At 49.1% G+C, this 24,077-nt stretch overlaps 1 protein-coding gene across 4 annotated transcripts in view; it reads left to right on the top strand.

The window, feature by feature from the left end:
* Positions 1–24,077, top strand: part of LOC133494405 (collagen alpha-1(XXV) chain) — a 59,840-nt gene that overhangs the window by 11,907 nt on the left and 23,856 nt on the right. For 2 of the 4 annotated variants that reach the window (XR_009793296.1, XR_009793295.1), the window contains exon 1: positions 19,533–23,891. Coding sequence is in view for 2 of the 4 variants with exons in the window: in XM_061808203.1 (XP_061664187.1) it covers positions 12,295–12,339; positions 12,659–12,666; positions 18,433–18,459; positions 19,529–19,555; positions 23,820–23,891 (179 nt within the window). In the remaining 2 variants the exon portion in view is untranslated. Of the gene's footprint in view, positions 1–12,294; positions 12,340–12,658; positions 12,667–18,432; positions 18,460–19,526; positions 23,892–24,077 lie in introns of those variants that run through there. The other 2 variants (XM_061808203.1, XM_061808202.1) reach the window with 2 other exon arrangements.

The raw sequence follows: 24,077 nt of genomic DNA, 5'->3' as shown, positions 1-24,077 counted from the left end.
CCCAAAACCCCGACTCGATATAAAATACCGAGAGGTTGATTTAGCCGTTCACAAGATATGTTTGATATTCACATCGAAGAGGGGATGTGCAAATAAGGGAAAGAGTGCAAGACGCAGTACCGGTGAAGAATTTTTAAATCTTTTCTTCCCTTTACTCTCGCACTCGGTGGCGGTTTCTGGCATGCGCGACACGTGGGGGTGCACAAGGCGCCATTCAAGCTCGGACGGCCGCTGCTCGCGCTCGTCGTTTGGCGCGAGCGACGCGTGCGCCTTCACTGACGCGTCGTCGCCAATTATAGGTTTGAATTTCCATTTCAATTTGTGATGACAGGAGACACCGAAAACGTGATCGGTTAATAAATGCCGCGTCCTGTAAATCTCGGTATGCAATGGCGTGGGACGTTTGGAATTTCTTTGGACTCCCGAGTATTGATTGATTCGTTGATTTCCTTGGAGGCTCCCTCGGTCCTTTTGGCTGCTTCCATTGAGCGCGAGCGTCGTTTAAGACTCCTTCCAGTCCATTTTCTGGTGAATTCGTGACAGCTGACTGGAATTCTCGTTTTTATTCCTCTCGTATTTGGCTCCTTTGCACAAGCCACAAAATGTGACTTAGTTTGTACCGCGTCCAGTGGAGGAATCCCAAGAGTCTTTCAACTGAGGCGATTCTGCATAGTTGACATTTCTCATCACTCAAGTTAACTCGTTTGGAGTTCTCCTCAGTCAGGTTTTTTTTTTTTTCTTCTGACTCTGCATACACTGCACTCCCTTAACTTTTTTTTTTTTTTTTTTTTTTTAAATTCATGACTTTCAAGCCAAAGACCTGCTTTGCCAACCGTATTTCGAGCCCCGTTGCCACCTCTCAGCGCGCGTCTTGTTACGCATCAGTAGTCTGATTCAAAAAGGGCGACGCTCGCTTTGCCTCCCGTGTCGAGCGCACTCCCCCGGCCGGCGCTGCTTACTTGCTGAATCTTTGGCTCCGTTTTCCGCAACGCGGCAAGTTCTTTGTCAAGTCGCGACTCCAAATACTCCTGAAAATGGCAACGCGGGCCGTTGATTACATCAGAGGCATTCTGGAACTTAACATGGCTGCTAATTCAATGAATTGAATTTCAGTGTGTACTGGATTTTGGATCTGGACATTGTTGTTTAAGGTACTGCAATGCCTTGGCAATGAATTTCGGGGTTTGTTGTTTAATGGCAAAATGACGGGACTGCCTATTAGCTCTAAACATGGCATAAAGCTAAGAAGTCCGTCACAACCATCAGGATTAGCTTATCGTAACCCTCTCACCCATTTCAGGTCCTCGTTATCCTCTTTGCTAATCATCTGAAGAGCCCCCCCCCCCCCCTTTTACCTCTGTTTTCAATTTCTCTGACTTTCCAAGAGGCCGTTTGTTAATGATTTTTCGGCTCTTTCGTCCCCCCCAGCACACCCCCTTCCACTTTATTGTGCGCGGCACGCTTAACGGAGAGGTAAACAAACACTTATTTCCCCAGTAACAATATAACAGTGAGCCGTTGCATTGAGTTGACTTCAAATGATTACAAATCCCACCCAAAACCAACGTTTTTTTTTTTTTTTTTTTTGAAATTGGGACGCAGTAGTGAATTTGGTCCATTGCAAAAGCGTCTTCGTATTTTATGCAAATATATATTAAAAAAATCCATCCTGTTGTGAGGGTTTAATGTAATGCCATCTGACGCCGGGGACTTTTGATGAATGATTTTGGCGCGTTATTCCCGCCGCAAGAAAGGCTTATCTGTGAAAGGCTGAGACAAAACGCAGCAATTACCTCAGAAAATTGAAAATGTCAGGGCCTGATGAGCGTTTTCAAGCCCAGAAATGGGATTCTGGAAGACTTCCCAGCCTTTGATCAGGCGCACGGGTGTGTTATCGCTCAAGCAAGCATTGTCCGTTTGCGAAGTGCAGTTCATCAGAGGCGAGATTATGATAAAACTGGAATTCCTTGTACGTATTGCAGGTGAGCAGGGTCGAGAGGATGGAACTTGTTGATTTTAAAGGCTCTTGGTTTTAATAGAACGAGCAATTTCATTATTGTGGGAGCCGTAGCTTTGAATATATATTTTTAGCTAGAGGAGTAGTTCAGCGGATGGACTTTGTGTGCAGCCTTGACCCCCCCCCCCCCCCACTTCAGAGAGTTGCGAGCCCATGTCGAGGTCTCGCTTGCTTCCACGCAGCTGTCAGAACGCTTCCGTGGCCCCTGAAGTCAAGACAGCCCGTGACTTTTTTTTTTTTTTTGTCTGAAGCATCTCACCTCGCCGTCTTTGGCATTTCGGAAGCACCTGTCCCTGCGGCCCGAGCGTCAGTTGCCCGTTAGTGGCCCGGCCTGGAGAGATCCTTGAGGTAGTCCAGATGCCGCCGAGTTGGGTTCGGGCGGGTGGGCTGTATGTGAGATCGCAAAGCATTTTCAGGGACGAAGTGTCTACGTTAAGGCAAATGTCAGCTGTCGGGCTTTGTGAGGTGGCCTCGATCTGAAATACGACGAGGCGAAGCAGCTCTCAAATGGGCGTTGACGGAGTCTCTCCCACTTGTCTATTTTCAATTTTGACATTTTGACCCTGGTCTTCAAAGCGAAGAAGATGCATCCTTCTGGATCGCCCCTGAAAAAAATGAAAAAATCTCATCAATCGAGACACAGTCGCTCGTATCCCAGGGTGGTCAATTCACTGTTGGGGGGCGAACGTTGACTTAAGACGACGGGTTGCAGACCGGTGACGTAATTTCCGTAGCACCCTTTCCACTGCGGCCCCCCTCGCCCAAAAACCCAGCACGTGCGTGGTACCAACACGGCCTCGGCATTCCACGTAACCACCCTTACCGGCAGCTTCTGGTTTATTCGCCCTGCCTGCTTTTGCGATAACCCTTCACGCGTCCAATGTCATGTGACCAGCGTAACCACCGAGCCGTGCTCTCCGACAATGCGGCAACAACTGCGCCTTTGTGCACTTTGACATGGCTCGTACTGCTCCTCCGAAAGGAAAGAACACCACAGACAATCACTGAGGAGACTTGGGTCAATTTCCTTTAATACTGGTGAAAACCTCAAGGCTGATTCTGCATCATTGCTGTCTTTGTTGAGTCTCTGTTGTAAGCCAAACAATTTTGTGTTACATTGCGAGGAGTGAAAATCATTTCGAAGCGTACTGGAAAAGTTATGTGGTGTTTAAGCCAAGTAATTGGCCAATCTGAATCCTGATGACTAAGAATCCTGCTCCAAGTTCGATCCAGTAAAAGGTTGCGTGGAACACTATTGTTGCGGAATTACTGTAGTGTGACTGTAAATTGTGTGCGAGGATCATTTTCAAATGGTCTTCCGTGGCGGTGCTTTTTTGGCACACGGGGGTCCTACGAATCGAGGTTTTGGAAGCGGGGGGGGGGGGGATAAAGTTTAGCTTCCACAGCAAACACAAAACTTTTTGGGCTCTTCCAAAGCCCTGTGAGCATTCCAAGCCTTTCATGAAATCGGCCAAACATGACAAGTATGAAATGTAGTCGGGTTCGGGTTCCGCAACCTTTTGGGAGGTTTACTCCAAGAAAAAGACGACGTATCCTTTTCAGGTAGTTTCTGCAAAAAAAAAAAAAAAAAAAAAAACACACACCCGAATTCAATGTCAGATTTGTCGATGAGCACCCGCCGAACACACGGATGGGCATTTTTTTTTTTTTTTTTTTTGGATAAGCTGATCAGATCTGCAACAGTCCGGGACCAAACTGCTTGCGACTTCGAGTTGTGCAAATGGTGCAGTGTGGTGAGACCGCAGCAATGAGTGCACAAGTAAAGTATGATTATATAATATATTACCCGGCAGAAATGTGACAAGACAAAAAAAAAAAAAAAAATGACAGCACGTTGCAGTTGAATCGTAAGAAGAAGTAAATTGCAAAAGGGAAGAACCTGTTGGAATGTCTACCGGTTTTAGTGTGCATTGTTCGTTAGGAGCTGAAAGAGCTGGTGACCAGGATGGGGAGGGTCCAAGAGGATGGAGTTTTGAAGTCTTCCACGTCAGGTCCTGAGAGATTGCGATTCCCAGGAACCCGACGCCGTGAGGGGCAGCTGCGGCGAAGGATTCCTCCTGAAGTCCACTATCGTGTCTGCAGTCTTCAGCGCATTCAGTTCCAGGTTGTGTCGAGTGCACCGCAGCTCCAGCCTTTCCACTTCCTTGCCAGACGAGGCCGATGATTGCGGCGTCGTCTGCAAACTTCAGGAGTTCGACAGCCGAGTGCGTTGAGATGTGCAATCATTCGTGTAGAGAGGGAAGAGCAGCGGGGAGAGGACACAACCTTGGGGTGCCCCGGTGCTGATTGTGCATGTGGATTTTTCATCAATGTTTGCCAATGCCGAGTAACCAGATAGGGAAACATTGACGAGAACTAATACTTTACATGCCGTCTGTTTCTTGCAACAAAGATTGTCGTTTTGGATTAAAAAGACAATTTTCTCCACATCCCACAAGCTTTAAATTAGCCCATCTTACATCTTACAACACGGACCATGTGATCCAGCCGAATTACACGCAGAACGCGTTCGTGGCAATCATGATTGAGGGTTCGGTGCCGAGGTTAAGTTTTTCAAGCGGCACTTGCACTTGAAAGCGGCGCGCCGCTCGGGGCATAAAACACGACAAGTCGATAAGCGATCCTGATTGATTTTCCAAGGGACTCGCTCATCAGGGATGGCTCAGAGCGGAATCCGGACCGGAGCATCTTAACGTGGAGTACAGCGAATAACCGCACCGCCGCAAGTGAACGCCATTGACAAGATCTGACGGAACACGCCGATGCCATAAAACGGCGACTGTAATGTGAAGAGTCTGCCGGCGCTCCCCTCCAGCAGACCGGCAATCAGGGGAGGGAGAAAACCGGTTTCTGTCCTGTGTTCCGCGGTTCCGTATCAGAACTGTCTTCGCTGCCCTTGAAGTCATCATCTGTGGCCAAGGAAGCTTTTGGAGATCCATGAAGCAAAGGAGTTGGTGAAAGGTGGCACGCATCAGTGCCAGCGAGGCGGGCTGTTGTTTTGGAAGAACTCAGACCTCTTTGGGTCATTCCAACTGAGAAATCCCATTCGGACTCAAGGCTGTCACACCACGGACAAAATGACTTTGCTGGCAATCTCAATTCGCTCCAAACGTTGAGGTTTTGAGATCCTGGCTCTCGAGGCCTTCAGTCAGAGTCTCCAAAATGTGGCAAAGGTGTATTCTAAAAGGGTCTCGGCCTTAAAACCCTTTATTGGATCATTGATTTGGCACAAAAACTACCTCATCAGTTTTCCTCTTGGCTGCGACTATAACAAACGGCTGGCCTGAAACAAGTCTTTAAAAGTTACTTGTACTCCCTTTCTTCCAATTCTGTGCTTCCCCATTCGTACCTTGCTTTTGTTTTGGGAGTCCAAGGTTGGCGTGCAGTTTCCCCGCTTGCGTCACCGTTTAAATCTTGCGTGTCCGCTTGATTCGCGGGGGGAGCAGGATGGATTCAGAGCTTGATACGCTCTAAACTGGCTCATTACAGGCGACGTAAGAGGAGATGATTGCCCGTCTTAATTCGAACCGTTTGCGGATCTCTCGCTGCTGCTTTGATATTTTCGCGCTCGCTCGCGGTGGTTTGGTGTGGCTGGACCGCAGTGCCGGATGATGTGCCTCAAAAATCTGACACGCTTCTTAATGCAACGCTTGAAACCAACCCTTGAGGCTTCTTCGAAAGCAGTTCCGCTCATATAGAATTTGAGATTATGGAGTGAGGTCGCTTCCGTCCACGGCTGAGTTGTTGGCTTTTTTTTTTTTTTTTTTTTTTTTAATTTGGCGGCATCGTTTTTGGTTGTTCCTTTGGGATCAAAGCCTTAATAAGTCCAAGGTGTGTCGACAAAGAGCAGTGCCGGCATTTCTCCCTCCGGCCCGTCGGCCATCTGAAACTACAAACTCCGGATTATAAATCACCCCAAGAGGACGGGCCCTTGACCCTCGCCCCCTTGGCCCTGTTGACCTGGTCAGTTTGAGGAAAAACAGTGTGGCCAGGTGAACGCTCCCCCCAAAACAACTCGGAACCCTGATCAATCTTCTTCTTTGTCTTTCGGCTTGGCCCGTTAGGGGTCGCCGCAGCGTGTCATCTTTTTCCAACTGAGCCCATCTCATGCATCCTCTTCTCTCACAACCACTGTCCTTGTGTCCTCCCTCACAACATCCATCAACCTTTTCTTTGGTCTTCATGGCCGGCCTCACCACTGTTTTATAAACTTTGCCCCTCATCCTCGCGAAGACTCTTCTGTCACACAGAACCACAGACACCTTCCGCCAACTGTTCCGCTCACCTTGGACCACTTCCCTACCACACTCACCATTGCTCTGGATTGTTGACCCCAAGTATTTGAAGTCGCCCACCCTCGCTATCTCTTCTCCCTGGGGCTTCACTTTTCCTCCTCCGCCCCTCTCATTCACGCGCATATATTCTGTTTTACTTCGGCTAATCTTCATTCCTCCCCTTTCCGGTGCGTGCCTCCATCTTTCCAAGTGTTCCTCCGCCTGTTCCCTGCTTTCCCTGCAGATCACAATATCATCTGCGGACATCACGGTCTCAGGGGATTCCAGTTTAACCTCGTCTGTCAGCTTATCCGTTACTACCGCAAACAGGAAGGGGCTCAGCGCAGAACCCTGATGCAGTCCCACCTCCACCTTCAATTCTTCTGTCGCACCCACGGCACACCTCGCCGCTGTTCTGCTGCCCTCGTACATGTCCTGTACTATTCTACCATATTTCTCCGCCACAGCAGACTTGCGCATTGCAGTCCCACAGTTCCTCTCTCGGTACTCTGTCATAAACTTTCTTTAGGTCTACAAAAACACAATGAACCTTGATCAATCTCCTTTTTGTTATTTTGACACGTTCAATTGTGTTCTTTACAAGAACTGCATTTGTCATGTATGAGTCAGGTTTTTTTTTCTCTTCCCCCTTTTCCAAAACATCCCTGCAGCCAATACGCTTATGTGCAGTTCTGACTGCAGTGGCAATAATGTGGATAAAGATTTCTGTTCCTTGCTCTTGAGAGATTCTGAGACGGGGGGGGACTTTCAAAGGAAACGTGGGGAGAAGTTAGGAAAACAGCAGCCTTGTTCATTTGCTGGAATGCTTCCTCGGTCATGCTATTTCTGGTGCTTGGCTTGCACTTCTCCGCGCTTTTCGGTGTCTTCTTGATCACAAGCCCGTCTCTGAAAGTCCCAAGTCCAAAGATGATCTTATGATGGAGTCCCTGATGCCGACGAACGCTTCATTAGGTTTAGTTGACTTGCGTGGAGGAAGAGTTCATTTCCCCCGGGGGGGGGGGGGGTAAGGATTGTTCCGGGTTGGAAAAAAAAAAAAAAAAAAAGAATTGTGGAAGTTGGCTCTAAATGGTGTGAGTCTACTTTTACTGCTCAGTGAGGACACATTTCCACTCTGGATCTGTGAAAGGGAACCGTTGTTGTTTCTTTCTCTGCAGGTTCCCAACGTGATGCCGCTGATGAGCACGGAAACGGCTTCCGCTAAGTAATACCCGAGTAAAATTGAATCGTCACTTTGAATTAGCTCGCGTCGCTGCATCGGGCGCAAGCTTCCGTGTTTGCTTTTAAATTGTTCATCGCTTTGTCGCCGTCAACAAGACGGAGCACACGTGACATCGTCCGTGGCCGTCGCGCTTGCGTGTGCAAACTGCCCGGGGTCAAGTAAACGCCGGCGTCGCACCCCCAGGAGGGTCTGAGTGAACCCCTGCGGCGCGACTTTTTAAATGATTCACACCGGTCAAAAAGCCCTGAAAAATCTACGCGAAAATCTGCATGCAAATGCGGACTGAGGAACTTTCGTGTCGAAGCGAGTTCAGTCTTACGCTGATCCGAATTGCACATCTGGTAGCCACGTAAACAAACAAAAAAAAAAAACACCAAACTTGCAATTTGCATGTGGCTCTGCAAAAGTCTTTGAAATAGCACGATTTTAATTGGAGAGTATTCGGCAAACCAGTCTAGATCACGATGCCACTTGGCTACTGTATGAGGAGGCGGGATTTCCGTCCGTTACCTCGGGATCTCCGTCAAAAACTGCCCTTGAACCGTTCGGGGGCTCCTTGCGGTCCCTGCTTTTACGACTTCTGGGTCTCTTAAAACTTCCCGCCGCAGTCGGGCACAGATCCTCGCCGTCGTAGGGGTCAGCCAGCAGTCACGGCGCCCGCCGGCCACAGTCGTTGGCTTCCACGTTTTCGCCACGACATCCAATAGCCGCGCAAGTCTTAAACGCATAAAAAAAAAAAAGTGTTTTATTGAACTCCAGCGAGCGCGCCGGCCGCTTTACGCCACCCGCGCCCTGCGGAGGTGAACCCTTGACCACTGCAAGTATTTCAGCGCTCGAGCGCACGCGCGCCGAGATGGCATAAACATGTGCGTGCGAGTCTACATGATACCATGTCGCCATCGCTATGCTAGGTGCGGTATTCGGTGCGCATACCCTCGATGAGCTTCAAAGGCGCAACCAGGACGCTTGGCAGGCTCGAGTGTCCACAATATCTTAATATTCATGTCAATCTTTTTAAAGCTGCACTAACTGCTGTACATACTGCTGCTAATCCTCCTCGTGCGCCGGATGCAGTGGCGTGCCGACGGAGACGCGCGTGTTCAAATGTTTTACGTACGTTGTACGTGAACGCACCAGTTTTAAGGAAACGAACGAATCCGTCACTCATTGGTGCGGCTCGCTTGCGGTAACGAACGACAAATCCCGACAACGGGGGCCGGTGTCCCAAAACTTTTCTCCCTTTTTCTTGGCTCCCGGCTGCTCCTCCCTGTCATAACATTTTGTTCATCTGGCGTATTTGTAACCGCTCTCCGCGCATGGATTCCAAGATATAACAATCAAGAAGGAAAACTTTCATTGAGGAGCCACGCCAAGCCAAACTTATTATTGCTGCTTTTATTTTTAATACATGCTGAATAGCCCCAGCCGTGATTATCCAAGAGCAACATTGAGATGGCACGCACGTGTTGTTCATCCTGAAGCGTTTGACCGGGATGGCGGTCTGAAATGTACAACACGGCCAATCAACAGGCTCATTACCGCCCCCCCCCCCCTCCTCAACCCCCAAACACAATCATCTTGCGTTCCGCCATTACCTGTCTGGCAAGACTCTCAAGTATGTCAGCAATATTGCCAGAAGTAAGCGTATTGCGCTCTCAAGGACACCCCGGCCATGACTCTTCACACTGGAGGATGGGCGCCCGTCGCCCTTGAACGCCTCGCGGCAATCTTCTTTGTCTCCCCGAGCGATTTCTTCGCACTCGGTATCAGAAGCCAAATGATCCTGTATAGCGGTCAGAACTGAAAACTTTTGACCAAGATGTCACGATGAAGGTCTTGGAACATTGTCTTTTGTTAGCATCACACGGGATGCTATTCTCCAGGGATTAAAAACGCACGCAACAGCGGCTCGAAGAGATTAAACCGAATCACTCGTATTTGGGGAAAAGCGCTTTAATCCTCGTTCATCTGGGATGTAAAAAGGCTAACGGAAGTCACGTAATTAGCCATTGCATGATGGGACATTGTTGCTTTGGGACGCCGTCTCGTTGTCCCGCGTTCGACTGGTAAATGTCGAAATGTTACCGTGCGGGATTTTAAACGTTGATGATTTAGGAAGTTTCTTTAGACTTTGAATACTTGGAATCTGTTGCCAGGCAACAAAAAGCATCAGCGTCGAAGGCAGGCAATGTCCTCAGCTGACGGCTGCGTCTCGAGTTGCAATCTATTACCTCCTGTTTTTATACGCCGAGCTTTATTCGTTCTCACGCACTCCCGATTATGATCCTGGGTGAAAAACGGCCCTCCCACTTGCCAGACCTTGCAGTAAAAATTTACCAAAAATAAAAACCAGAGACTGCAGCTTCGGTTCTGATTGACCTGGATCCTCGATGGTCGCCAGGTTGAATCAATCCACCGGAGCGTGTTGCGGGATTTAATGGGAGACCTTCAAGTCTGTTTCGACCTAATCCTCCTGAAATCGTTGGACGGGCCGCGCAGGCGCGTTTTTGTCAGCTATGCGAGAAATGAGCGTGTCACTCAAGACGGCTCTGGAGCTGCGGGGGCGTCGTAAAAAGTCTGCCGACGTTCAACAAAGACTCGACGATAAATCTTCCTCCGAGATGGGCTGACAAACCTCCCATTGTTTTCTTTCAGTCATGACTGAGCTGGAGGATCGGGACCGAGGAAACCGTTTCTCGCGGGAGCTCCTTTACCGTGTAAAGTTTAGGATACACGCTGAGGTCACACTGGATTTATAGGATTGCACAGGAAAAACTAGGGGGGGGGGGGGGTCGGGAGGGGTTAATGCAGTGTGAGGTGCTGACACAGCAATACAAGAATTCAATATGTACTCTGCTCCTCGGACAAGGCCGTTTGAACTTTCCAGCGATGCCACCGATAGGCCAGTTTTGGCACAGCCCCCCATTTCGAAAATGAACAAAGCGCTTCCAGTGCGCGTCAAACCTGATTGATGCTTATGAGGCTTTGCGCCGGGACCCCCGACTTTGCTATTTTTGGCGCGAATGCTGAAGAAATGTCGGACCCCGAGGTTTGGAGCGGCCCGCTCGGCGTCGGCAAACGAGCTCCGGGTTTGTCCGCCGAGTCCGGCTGGGCTCGCCTGGCCTCAGTGTGGTTTCGTTGGGCGCAGAAGTGCGCCGTTATTATTTGTGACAACGATAACGATATGTTCCCGATTATGCGGACTCCGGATAATCACACATCCAGATCCGCTTAAATAACTTTGGGGTAAGCCTGATGGGCTCGTCAGTGTTCATCCAGAGCTGTGTTTTTTCTTGTTCTTTTCGTTTTGCACCGGCAACTAAACGATGAGAGGATCCGTTTCGCGAAAGGGGGTTCAGCTTTTTCCTCCCGAGGAAGCTGTTCCGTGACTGGGGGCCAAAAGACACGCGGCGAGGGTGTCTGGATCCTTTGAGTCTCGATTGTCACACTATCTGAAAAGCTATTTTCCCTGGTACCGATCAGGTTATTCTTTCATTTGCGTTGCGTACAGTCAAATATTTTCAAAGTTTTCGTTGGCCTACACCGGAGGACCACGCTGGTACACTTTGCGGCAATCTCGTCTTTCAGCGCCTAATCAGTCTTGAAATAGTGTGACTATGTGATGTTAGTCTGACAAAAAGAAAAGATCGCTCATTTGGTCTGGCCCGTCACGCTCACGTGCGGTGAAGGTTTTTCTCACGAGCGCGGCGGATCGCGCTCCTCCGAGTTCTTTCCGGCGTCATTTCAAAAACGGCGGCGACGGCCGAGGACGGGGAAGCGTTCAAAAAGCGTTCGGCGAGAGTGACTCAAGCGTGAGTCCCCCCGCGGTTACCCTGACATACTCCTGAACGGCGTCCAAAAGAGCGTGAAGACGCCAGGATCAAATTGAGGAGCGACTTTCGAAGGGGGAAGCAACTTAAGCGAGCCGTCCGCACCCCGGCAAGACGTCTGGAGGGACATAAATCAGTGCGCCTTCTCCTGTCAACGGGATGAAATGTTGGAGAGAAGCGAGCGCAGCCGAGGTCGAGTCGGGTCAGGTGGACTGACAGTTTCCCAGAAATTGGCTTTTTTTGTTGGCTTTTGTTTTTTTTTTTTTTACAAATGCCAAAGGTTTTTTGTTTTGTTTTGTTTGCCCACTTCTTTGCCAAGAATGCCAAACACAAAGTCCACCACGGTGAGAATTTTCTTCCTCGCTACCTGCGTTGACGACTGCACTCCCCATGATCCTGTCAGGTCCATTTCCCGGGAAGTGCAACGGAGTTGTAAAGTGCATCCCTCGGGGTTCTTGTGTCCTTCCCCTGAGCAAGTGCTTCACTTTTCATTTTGCAGCGCGTGTAAAACGCAGCCTTCGTCCTTTGGACCGCATCCGAGAGGCGGAAAAAAACCTTAGTTCTGAAGAAATAGTACGCCAAAAGGTGCCAGACGGGCAGCGGCACTCCGGCTTCTCGTTGCCTGGAAGCGAAAGCGCCCTCGTGCAAATCCGACCCAGGCAGGTCCGCAGCGCGTAAAAGCCGCCCAAGCGTGTAATTGTCTTATTTCTCCAGCGGGTTCCGAATAAACAAATTGTCTGGACTTGAGTGAAGGGGCCCGGTTGCAACCAGTCGCAAGGCACATAAAGACAAACAGCAGTCGCACTCACAATCAGACCTTGGAGCGACTTCGGGCCTCCGATGAATTTTGCGTGTTTTCGGCATAGCGGATAAGATAAGTCATAAAAACGTTTCCTTTTTCCTGTGTTGCAGGACATCCGGGGAAGCGAGGACGGCGAGGCCGCAACGGAGAAGCCGGTACGTCGCCGCGATCATTTGAGGGATGATTCGGGAGGACGTGGTTAATCCGCCGAGCATTTTACAAGCGTGTTAAAAGTTCAGTGGATGTCTTCGGAGGCCAGAGAGGTTCCGAGAGGTGTAATTAGTGGTTTCGGTGTTGCAATTTGGGGTCGCCATGGGAACGAACGGCTTTATTTAGCATCATCGTCGTTTGCTGGCAGCTTTTCCGTCGCTAATCACGGTACACAAACTCCATCGGGAGGAAACGCAAATGTCTAACGAGCGACACGTACGTTGTCTTTGCATTCAGACTTTCTTTTGTTTGTCTTTTTTTCAGGACCTCCTGTAAGTATGCCTGCTTTGCATCTTCCACTTCAAGACACAAAAGGTAAAAATGGGGGGGGGGGGAGAAGCTCCAAATTGTTTTATTTCAACGGATTTGGTCGCAAAATCCAAACTTGTCTCACTTCATTATCCATCCGGATGATGGCACATTTGCCCCCCCCCATGAACAGATGGAAAAGTTTCTTCAAAGATGAAGACAAATCCATATTTATCTAAACGGATGGCTCGCCGGAGCTCGGGGGGGGGGGGGACTTGCGCGTGTGTCGTTGCCGTTTATTTATGGTCCGCAGGCGAGTGTGATTGAATAGGCCTAATTCGCAGTTGCTGACTTAGCTGCAAAAGTCGTAAGTTAATCCTCGGAGCCTTTGCAGACGTTCGCTCCGGGTCCTGCAGGGAAGTAAGTGAGCCCAGGTGGTCTCGCCTCTCAGCCCCGCCGGCCCGAGTTCTGCGTGGATCTGACAAATAAAATCATACTATGAGATCATTCCCGAGCTGGCCGGGGCCCAAACGGTACCACTACACGAGGGCTTGGATTTTCCAGTCCCCCCTCCAACACCACGTGTGCATGGGTGCTTTTAAGGACGACTGAAATGATCAATTCGCGTGGAAAGATCCTGGATGTCTCTTATCAACGTTTCTGAGAAAAAGGCCAAGCTCTTATTTTAAAAAAAAAACAACAACATTTTGAGTTTCTTCCTTGACCCTTTCAAAGAGCAGCAGGTGCATTTTTCTACAGAGGTTTTTTTTTTGTTTGTTTGAAGCTCCCACTTGAACGATACCACCATCCATTATCTACCGATTTTCCGGGTCGGGTCGCGGGGGAAGTAGCTTCAGCAGGGCTACCCAGACTTCCCTTTTCCCCAGCCACTTCTTCCAGCTCTTCCGGAGGGATCTCGAGGCCTTCCCGAGCCATCTTAGCGACATTCTGTAGTCTCTCCAGCATGTCCTGGATCGTCCCCGGGGTCTCTTTCTGGTGGGACGTGCCGGGAACACCTCACCGGGGAGGCGTCCGGGAGGGATCCGAATCGGATGCCCCAGCCACCTCGTCTGGCTCCTCGACACTGAGCCCCTCCCTGATGACAGAGCTTCTCACCTTCTCTCAAAGGGAGAGGCCGGACACCCTGCGGAGGAAACTCATTTCGGCCGCTTGTATCTGGGATCTTGTTCTTTTGGTCACGACCCACAGCTCGTGCCCATAGGTGAGGGTAGGAACGTAAATCGAGTGCTAAACTGAGAACTTCGCCTTTGGACTTAGCTCCCTATTTAGCACAACGGACCGATACAAAGTCCGCATCGCTGCAGACGCCGCACCGATCCCTCCGTCGATCTCCCCCTCCATTCTTCCCACACTCGTGAACCAGACCCCAAGATACTTGAACGCCACCCTTTTCCGACTCGGATTCGGAGGTGCCGATTCTCATCCCGGCCGCTTCACACTCGGCTGCGAATCGCTCCGGTGAGAGCTGGAGACCGCGGCTTGATCTAGCCGACGGAACCGCATCATCTGCGAAGAGCAGAGATGCGATAGCACCGTTCCATAAAAAGTTCTTCAGAAGATCCAGTTGTCCCGGTTTTAATTACTCTTGTATCACGGCTTATTTACGACGCCTCGGGATTTGGGGATTTCAGGCTGACTTCTGACTGCGAGCGGGAAATTCTAATCTCCAACGCGTTAGCATATAAAAGACTCGCAACAAATCTCATTAGAAGTTTCCACAGTGTCTGGTTTCAACTCTCATAATGCAGTATACTGTCATTTTCTACTGGCTAATTGTGACAAACTGTGGATATGGGAACCAGATGCAATTCCAAACGGGTCGGTTGCTTTTCCAGTGTGGTTTCTCGAGCCCGGGCCTAACCTCTCCAGCCGCTTGCGGTCGTCCGCCTGTGCCCGTTCTCGTCTGATTACTTGCATGCGTGTCCTCCAATTGTTTAAAACAAAGTCTCCAGGGGCTCGTGTGCACCAGTAACAGATGGAGGTGTATAAATTCCATTTTGTTTTGTTTTGTTTTCACTGTACGGCTTGTAGCTCCGCTCCAACATTGAGCAGTTTCTCCGCTAATGATGCCCACAGCAGCCTTTTATATGCAAAACCGGAGCCCCGGCGCAGCCACAATAGATTTGCGTTCAGTGCATCCAGATGGGCCGTTTTTGTTTCGAAAATCATCGCAATTCAAGAAGATTGCACTTATTTTTCGCTGTGTGCGTGTGTGTGGAAAGGAATAGTTTGATACTCTGGGAAAGAAGCTAATTTGCCCTTTCTTGCCAAGAGGTAGACGAGAAAGAAGGTGGCTGGAGCTCAAATGGCTCCGTGCAAGATAGCCAGTAGCTGCTTAGACCCGTGGCATGAAGATTGGAAACAGGTGCCAACAGCCTCTGTTGTGTCGAAAAGCACATAAGCGCACACGCAAGAGCTTTTTTTTGGGGGAAAAAAAAAAGTCTTGAACGTTACATGGACAAATATACACCACACACCGCTTCTTGCATTTGTTTGGGGTTAGCTGCGTTCGCTTGTAATTCTTGTCCTGAAATGAATGCTGGGATGAGTTGTTTTTGTGGAGAAACGGTACTGGTGATATCTGTCGTGAAAATTTTCAATCTGTGGAGCGGCAAATTGACTTAATCCTCTTCGTTGCCTGAGGAACACAAGTATCTGCAGTACTTCCATCTGCGGCATGTTGCGCCTCAACCCAAGTAAGGTTTGCGGCCTTCGGTTTGGTTGTCACAGTTCGCCACCAGGTTGGTTTTGGGCCTCTCGTTTTGTTTTCCAGCTGGGGTCCATCTTGGGCATACTTTGGGAATGGGACCAAGGTCAGAACCATCGAAGACCGTGTTTATTTTCTAGCCCCACACTGCGGGAGTTTGTGTTTTCTCCGGGTCTTCACCGGAGATCTTTTCCAGCCCAAAGATGCGACCAGCTTCCCGGGACATCGCGACGAGAGTCCGCGAGTGGCTTTCCAAGATTCACGTCCTCGATCGTTTCCTGGACTTAACCGCGAGCTTGTTATTGCAACCGAAGGTCACCTTAGCATCGGGGAGTAATTAGCTCGGGCCAAAATTGGATATTGCCCTAAACCGTAAGCGTGGCGTCGACACGTCGTGAAAGAAAATCCTTTTTACAGATCATTCTTGGTGTTTGCCAGGCGCAGCGTTTGATGATGTTCCTGATGCTGTCAAGTGTCAGATACCTCCGATTGTTTCACTTGATGAAAATGTCACATGTTTTCAAGTCTTGCGCGGCCCCTCCCCCCTCAATCCTCCGATTGCTCTCAGCACTTAAAGACGGCTTTGTTTTACTTCCTGTGTACACACATGCTCCCTCAAGTAGTGGAGCCGCTCACGCCTGGAAAGACGAGGCCGTAAAAAGCCTCCAAAAAGGCTCCACGGTGAGCTGATTGGATCCATGTGCCGGCAGGCCACTTGGCCCGCAGCGTCCGAGAAGGATCCAAGCTTTTGTGTGATGGATGGGTTTTCTGGACCTGGCTACTCTAACCGGGTCGCTGCGATGAAAAGGACTACAAGGTCTGGGTCCTGCCAGGTTCCTGCGCGCCGTCCCGTTCCTGATGTTTCTGCATCTTGTCGAAGGGGGCGGCCAACGCCGCAAAGAATGATTTTTTTTTTTTTTTTTTTTTTTTTTTTTTTTTGCCCGTGTCCACGACAACTGCAGCAACACTGCTTTTGTGAGTGTGAAGGATTATTTGTCAGTGGAGGTTTGACAATCGGGATCGTGCCAATGAAAGGGTTCTGGTCTCTTGGCGGAGTAATACTTCACATTAGCCGACTTTTATGCAGCTGCTGCTTGGATTGTAGTTTGGATCAATAGTTTGGTCTTCCTCTGCATAAACGCTGTGTTACTTTCCAGCCACAAAATGATGAGTGGAGTACATTTTGCCTGGTGGGTACGCAAACGTTGTGATTGACAACATCGAGTCCCATCCACTGGTCCTTATAAAATCCTCTTTTCAACAGAATCTAAAGCACATCGAGTTCCCTGATAAGTGCTTTTAATATTTTGCAATGCAAATGAAAGCTGCACAGCCACGCTGCATGTCAAAATATTTTTCGGAGTCGTCGTCAAACCTGCCCGGATCTTTTCATTCGGCGTCATTTACACTCTGCCGGTAACCCGAAATGAAGGAAGTTACATTGTGCGCATAAAAATGTCGATCCTCTCCACGTTGCTTGTGGCTTTGGCCCCTGCTCACTTTCTGCCTTTCATATTTTCCTCCTTCCCTTTTTTTATTGATTTTTTTTTTCTTTTTTTTTTTAAAAACAACATCTTGTTCTGTCCAATGCAGGAGACGGTGGTCACGGTTTGGCTGCAAACAGACACTAGAATCTAGATTTGTATCTGGATAGGAAAGAAGCATCATAAGCATCCAAAGCGCAGTCAGACAATGTGCACACGGGAAATTCTGCGCCATATTTTCTCCTGGTCTTCCAGCAACAGGCACATGATGATGATGATGATAATGATGATGATGATGTCATGTGTGCACTTTTTTGGTTGATGGATGTGGTGAGGGAGGACATGAAGACTGTGGGTGTTGCTGAGGAAGATGCACGAGATACGCTCAGATGGGAAAAAGATGACTCGCTGTGGCGACCCCTGACGGGACAAGCCGAAAGGATAAGAAGGAGTTGTACTTGCATCGAGCTTTGTCGCGCGGCCAGGTGACGTGCAAACGACAAATAAGCCAAGGCAGGTGCAGCAAGAACGACTCGACGCGACTAATATGACAAATGGCCACAGGAAACGATGACTCTCGTTCTCTTGGCAGCGTGAAAACGCTGAAAAGTCTGGTTGGACTTCCGCCCCCGGACCGTCATACTTCTGTAAAATATCAATTTAAAATCCTTCTGGGGTGATTTTTTTTTTTTTTTTTTTAAATTTTTCATTTTGACTCGATGAGAAAGCGCAAGTTTGCAAAGCCGGCGTGTTTTAGAAGGGCAAACAGAAGCATCCAGAGTGGCGCACGCATATGCCGGGTGTAATTCTTTCAATTTCGGCTCCGGCTCGTAACGAGGCGTCGCACCCGCGTTTGCCGCGCGATTTCACATCGGCCAAATTGCGAAAAGCGACACGTTTTTCACGTATTGAACGGCCCGGTGCCTTCAGAAGTTTGATTGCTGTTTCCCAGTAGCAAATGTCAGATGCGTGACTTCAAGCCAAATACCGATTAGCCGTTGAGGCAAAAAAAAAAAAAAAAATCTGTTTCAATCCAGATGGAAATGAGAGTGCTTGGGGGGGGGGAATCAGGTATGTGTGTGCTTTATATAAGGAAAAAGCCTTTAGTTTGGAACCACAGACTTGACGACTAGTGTGCACCATTTTTTTTTTTTTTTTTTTAACATCACACAGTAAAAAGTTAAAGCTCGTGAAAGGCCCAATAATTCATCGCGCCTTCATCTCGCTCGCAGTCGACATGCGCCGAAGTGGGTGGTCAATTAGTCAGCTTGCTGTTCTTAAATCCTGCATGCGCTAACTCCTCCAATGTCAAATTTTCCAAAACCTCAAAGTGAGGAACCAGAGCAGCTGAATGTTGATGTTGCTACTTGAGTTATGATTATTATCGAACGCATTTACAGTGCCCCCCCTCCCACCCCCCCCCAGGTCAACCCAATCCACTTGGGGGCCAACCAGAGACAAAAAAAAAGAAATTCACGAGCCACAATATTTCCCCGATATGAAAACGTCAGAAATGTATTGTAATGTTGATTGTAATCAGTCGTTTTGTTGTGAAACATTTTTTTTTCTTTTCGCAGGGTCCTCCGGGTCCAAAGGGTGAAAAGGTATTTTCATTAATTTATTCAGCCGATGCTGTTGTTAGTTCTTGTCCACAATGTTTGTCCACCTTTATTCATTGATCCGCCAGACAGCACCTGATAAATGATGTTAAAATTCACCCGCCGTTGACAAATCCGCAGCGCTGAAAATGAGGAAACTGAGAGCCAGATGAAGGCCTTCAATGCGCCACGAAGCATTCCTCCACAAAACGGCGGCCGAGCCAGTATTATTGACCGCAGTGTGTGCAGGAGCTAAATGTTTGGCTTCAAAAGGCTAAAACCGACGCCCCTGGGTTTACTCGCCACGTGTAAACCCCTTAAACGCTAACTGGCCGTAGGCCTGCCGCTCATCAGTTTCTCAATGAAAACGGTCAAAATTAGAAAAAGCAATCTCCGACAAGAGACCGGACCTTGGCCTCTTTCGTGACTTGGTGCATTCTTGTGGTTAGCAATGATTGGCGAAACAGAAGCGAAGACGCGCGACGCCAGTCGGTGATGTTTGCCGGGCGTCCGGAATGCGCCGTTCGATATTGCTGCTTCTCCTGCGAACACGAAATGAGAAACAACCGCGCGCAGGCCTCCCACCCAAGACGTGTGCGGCAGGGCGGCCGCCGGTTTTTCGATGAATCTGGCTCCAATGAAGCGGAGGATTCCGGGAGCTATTTTGCTTCAGTCCTACAACTCTGTCCAGAACTGACACCTTGCTTGGTTGACTCTGGCCGAACGGGACCGGAGAAACATGGCAGCTACAAGGTGTTAAAGTCAGTAGCCGACGCATTTTCTAATCTGTCGCGTCTCCATTTAAGTCCAAACCGGCATCAAATCCCACCTGGCAACACTTCCACACGCCAGTCCTTGCCAAACCCCGTCCAACCACCCCTACTGCAACTTGTCTTTGTCTCGCATACCCGCCGCCCGTCACCATCTCTTATCATAACACACTCCACCGCAGTGAATACTTGCGGGCTCGCCTCATCAATGTGTTCGGAGTTAGTTCGCTGTTAGTCTTGGCTTTTTAATCAGAATTATTGAGCAGTGTGCGCTGGATTGAAAATTGTCTTTCGTCATCTTGCAGGGGGATCAAGGTGACCAGGGACCACGGGTACGTGACTCACGCCAACGACTGCTTCTCGCTCGGCAGAACTGTGGGTAACGGGCTTGGGATGCGTGAAATTCTTTGGATAGCGTGTGCCGGCGGCCTGGCCAAGTACAACAAGAACCAAAAGTCTGCTTATTTTAAAACCAAAATGGGGAGAAAACATACAGATGACCTTAAAAGACAAGAGGTCGTCCTCAGATCCAGATCTGTAATCATTCCCAGCTCCGTCGTTTGACATGTCTACCAAAGTCGAACCATTTGATAAGTAGCGTGGAATTGAAATATATGAAAGCTGTAAACGTATGCCGTCTTTGCCATTTTGCAGGAACTGCTTTTTTTTTTTTTTTTTTTCTTCTCCACGGTTGACAAATACTCATGTTACCCTAATGCTGCAAGAGACCAGAGGCTAGACCGTTTGAATTCAAGGTCCAAGATTAAGTTCCGATCATCAACCACTACCGGTACCGCTCTCAAGAACTCTTTGTTTGTCACTTCCTCGTGGGAATGCTTCTAATTGTATTTGATGGAGGTTTGCGTACAAGAGAACGCCACATCGGCTTGTCAATTGTCACAAGAAGCAGGCGTCTCCCAAGCGGATCGGGTTCCGATCCCTGACTGGCGCCCGCTCAGACGTCACCGATAACTCGGTCGGCTCTCCTCTGAGCCGCTCGCGCACGCACTGCAAAGCGTTACGTTTCATACGAGCGGGGAGTCTGTCCAAATGGCCTTCCCTGTGAAATTGAATTACGCCACGCGTCTTGCGTTACACGGCCGCAGTGACTCTCGTTTGATTTTTTTTTTTTTTTTTTTTACGTGTTTAGCCGTGCCCGCGCTAATAATTGTTATTGCTTTGGTCGATTTGAATGCGAAGCAGACCACTACAAAACAGTACAAAGGGAGGGAAACATTGTTCTCCAGACAAGCTGACCGACGTGAACCGGCTCCTTTCGGCTAGGATTTCACGGTTGCCCATAATTTGTACCCTTTTAACCTAGGAAATGGAGTCATCTGTCTCTCGCAGTTAAATGATTCATACCTCTGAGGGAGCAGCAGGGCTGACAGCACAGTAACAAGGACCAGCCAAAGCCTATTTGTCATCCAGAGTCAATAAATAAACTGTCCGCTTCCAGATACTATTTCATTAACGTTCAATTTCGCAGCCGCATTATTCTCAAATGGCTACAAACCAACATCCAGACGCGTACGAAGGACAACAAGAGTTATTATCCAAATCCCATTACCTCGCCAGAGTGGCTCATTGATTGTGCATGTTCGACGGGGGAACATTTTGGGGAAACAAGTCCTAACGGGACGAGGCCTGCCCGACCTCGCGTTTGTCTCGCTGTCGTGTAACGCGCAGGGTCTGAGTTCAGAGTCCGACGGAGACGCGTAAACACGACGCAGCCGGGTCGCACGAGAGTCAATCGTTTCAATTGTGAGGTCGCGTCACATGCGTCCCGAAGACCGAGAAACCGCACGTGGCCCATAGTCCCAACTGCCCATGTCAGCCCGGCCACGTGTTGAGCCCCATTGGTGAAAATCCGAGTTCCAAATCAACCAATAACGAAACGCGTTTGCCAGTTTCCCCCCCCCCCAAAAAAAAAAACGCGCGGCTAGGACGTGGCCACTAGCCTCGGATTCGGTCGGCAGCGGGACCATGCCTGCGAATCCTGTGAATGCGAAAAATTCTGTCCATTTACTCATTTGGCGCCCAGCGTTATGTCATTTCCAGTGTTCGCTTGAACCGGGCAGCGGATAAAAGTGGCGCATCGTATCAATGTCAAATCTGAGGCCATCGCATGCCTCCGACTCGGCTCTTAAATGTATTGAACCCATCTGTGCGCGTTGCCACTAATCCTGGCCACATATGGAGACAAGCCTTGCCGGCTGTAAGTGGGCTCGGGCCGGTTCTGGTGTGGTTAAAAAGATGCGTGTTCTGGCCGGGGTCCGATGCGGCAGCTGTTCCTGATTGTCCTTGGAGCTGCTTTTCCATCGACTCCACTGGAGGCACATCAGTGAATAACCAACATCCGTCTTTGGTTGTTGTTGTTGTTGTTTATTTTTTCAACAGGGACTCTGAACGGCTTGGACTTGTCCGTTGGCCTCGGTAGTGCAGGATCACCACAGATAGTAAATCTTTTGTTTTCTCTTGCAGAGGTCTGTTCCCTTTTTTTAAGGATTTGATACAAAATGAGACGGTCCACGCGAGCTGAACGACAAAATTCAGATCCGGCCTTTGCACAATCCCTCCAAATAATCATCTCTTGAGCATGGTGTATTCGCCTTGACCGTAATCCAGTATTCCACTTTTCGAGACGCTCGAGGTTGTCAATAAGATATTTGACTTCAATACCAGTTATGAGTAGTTGTGTGCCGTTGAAGCGTATTTCCAGCTGTGTTATTTCTGCTGGGGGGCCTCAGCGAAAGTCCTTGAAAGACCAGTGGCATCCAACCGGGCCACGCTTTTTGAATTATCTTGGCAAAACCGGGATGGTTGCACCGAAGACACGTTTGGATTGGCCACATTTGAACTCCGCTTCAAACGTATCGGAAGATAAAGCTAAAAATTAAATTAAAATAACTCGAACTTGCAACACAGCAGGCGCCATTTTCAAGAATAATAAAACGGAACCGTTACCGACGGACTGAAAAGTTGCCAAAACACACCTGCTCACAAAAGGGGGGTGATACGAGACCGTCCGAGAACCAGCTCTAGCACACCCTCAAGTGTAGCGGTCACTTTCTTATGCATAAACCTCAGCTTTACAGATGCCGGATCTGCTCTCGTGACCGTACAGAGCACGAGTGCTCCGAAAACCAAGGGAGAGGGTTTTGCAAGTCAACCTCGGTGAACTTTGAGTTCTAACAAAGCATGTGAACCCCAAATGATTGAAACATTGCTGGAGTGACATTAAAGTTTGTTTCCAGTTCTACGAACGCCAGCGTTTTCCCCCTTTCTTCACTTTTCATGAGCGGATCGTGTCTGACATGAGCATTGTTGACCGGGTAATTTGGGAAGCGTTGGCCCGAATTCCCTTGATGTCGGAACAACCCGACGTCTCAATTTACCACCGCGCTCGGATTCAAAGTCGATTGTGTGATAATCATGTCAACAACTGCCCCGTGTGTTTATAGCATGTGGCACAAACAACAGGGAATGATTACTTGGTGATTTTTATTGGAGCGCCACGGGACGCGATTTCATAAGTTTCTGAAAAGTTGCGCGTTTGTAATCCGATCCTGTGCTTTGAAGATGGGGTCTTCGCACTCTTTTTCATGTCAACGTGGCTGACTTTCTGTTCCATTTCAGACGGGTCTTAATGCCCTAGAGCCATCCGCTCTTTTGGGACCGTCACTTTTTGGCTTTCCCGAGTTGGGACGGGGTCTTCCGTTGTGTGTTTGAATCTCTTGAATGTGTGCGTTGTGCCGTGTGTACCCCTTTTAGGGATTGCCCGGTCCCCCCACGTTAGCCGCTTTGCACAGCAATCAGATCCTGACCGTGAAGGTTTGTCGGCGGCAGCGTCGCCCCCGCTGCACAGTGGCGTCCCTCCGCTGCACTGGCCACAACCGTAGCCATATTCGGCCCTCCGTTGTCACAACTTGGCTTCACCCGCAACGTCCACAGGTTGAAAGCATTGACGGCCTGCGCTCCACTAATATGCGGCCTTCTAGAGCAAGAGACAGAATCCCCAAACCAGGACGTGGTCTGGTTAGTGTTCATTGACGTTCAAAGAACAGGGGAAACGCCAAGGAAAACACCATGCTGGTGAACCTATGTGGCAAAGCGCTGTTTTTCAAGTTCACGCCAACGGTTCACCACAAATCCTTAAATCCATCAGCGTGGCAGTCTGCACTGTTTCAGCGAGCGCTAACGCCGCTTCCTGCCGGTGGACAGCGGCAACGAGGCGTTTGTGCATTGAGCAGCTCCTGGGGTTCCACTTTGCAGCAGGGACAATGACGATGGCGGCGTTTTCACAGAGACTGAGAAATTCCCCAATTGTCCACATATTTCGACTTGATTATAGCCTTGAGGCACCGAAAACAAAACAAAACAAAAAGGAGACTTTCTAATCATGCTGCCTCTTGTGGTCTAAAAGTGTGAAGTTCTCTTATCTGTGAAGATGTTCCGAAAAAGTTCAACATTTGTAGACCTTTGATTCAATCTTTTTCTGTTTTTTTGGTGCATTCACTTTCCGACCACTCCTCCTTCCTCTTCTTCTGGGATCTCCTCCTCCTCCTCTCGCCTCTGACCCGCTCGCCCGCTCAGATGGTCTTCCCTAAGATCAATCACGGCTTTCTTTCCGCTGACCAGCAGCTCATAAAGCGGCGCCTCATTAAGGTAGCGGCTGGCGTCACTTCTCTTTCTCTACTGGCATGTCGCATCTCTTGATTGTAAATCGTGTCCTTGCTTTTTAACCTGCAAGAGATGTCACGGTAGCCGTGTCGCTTTCATGACTGGATGCTTCTGTGTGACCTTTCAACTCTGTGATCCTGAATGCGTAGTGCACGGCGTGAAGTAGAAATT

This window comes from Syngnathoides biaculeatus, chromosome 21 (genome assembly GCF_019802595.1).
Source record: "Syngnathoides biaculeatus isolate LvHL_M chromosome 21, ASM1980259v1, whole genome shotgun sequence".
NCBI classification, from domain to species: Eukaryota; Metazoa; Chordata; class Actinopteri; order Syngnathiformes; family Syngnathidae; genus Syngnathoides; species Syngnathoides biaculeatus.
The sequence above is the reverse complement of the archived record's forward strand: the minus strand, read 5'-3'. Positions and strand labels throughout refer to the sequence as shown.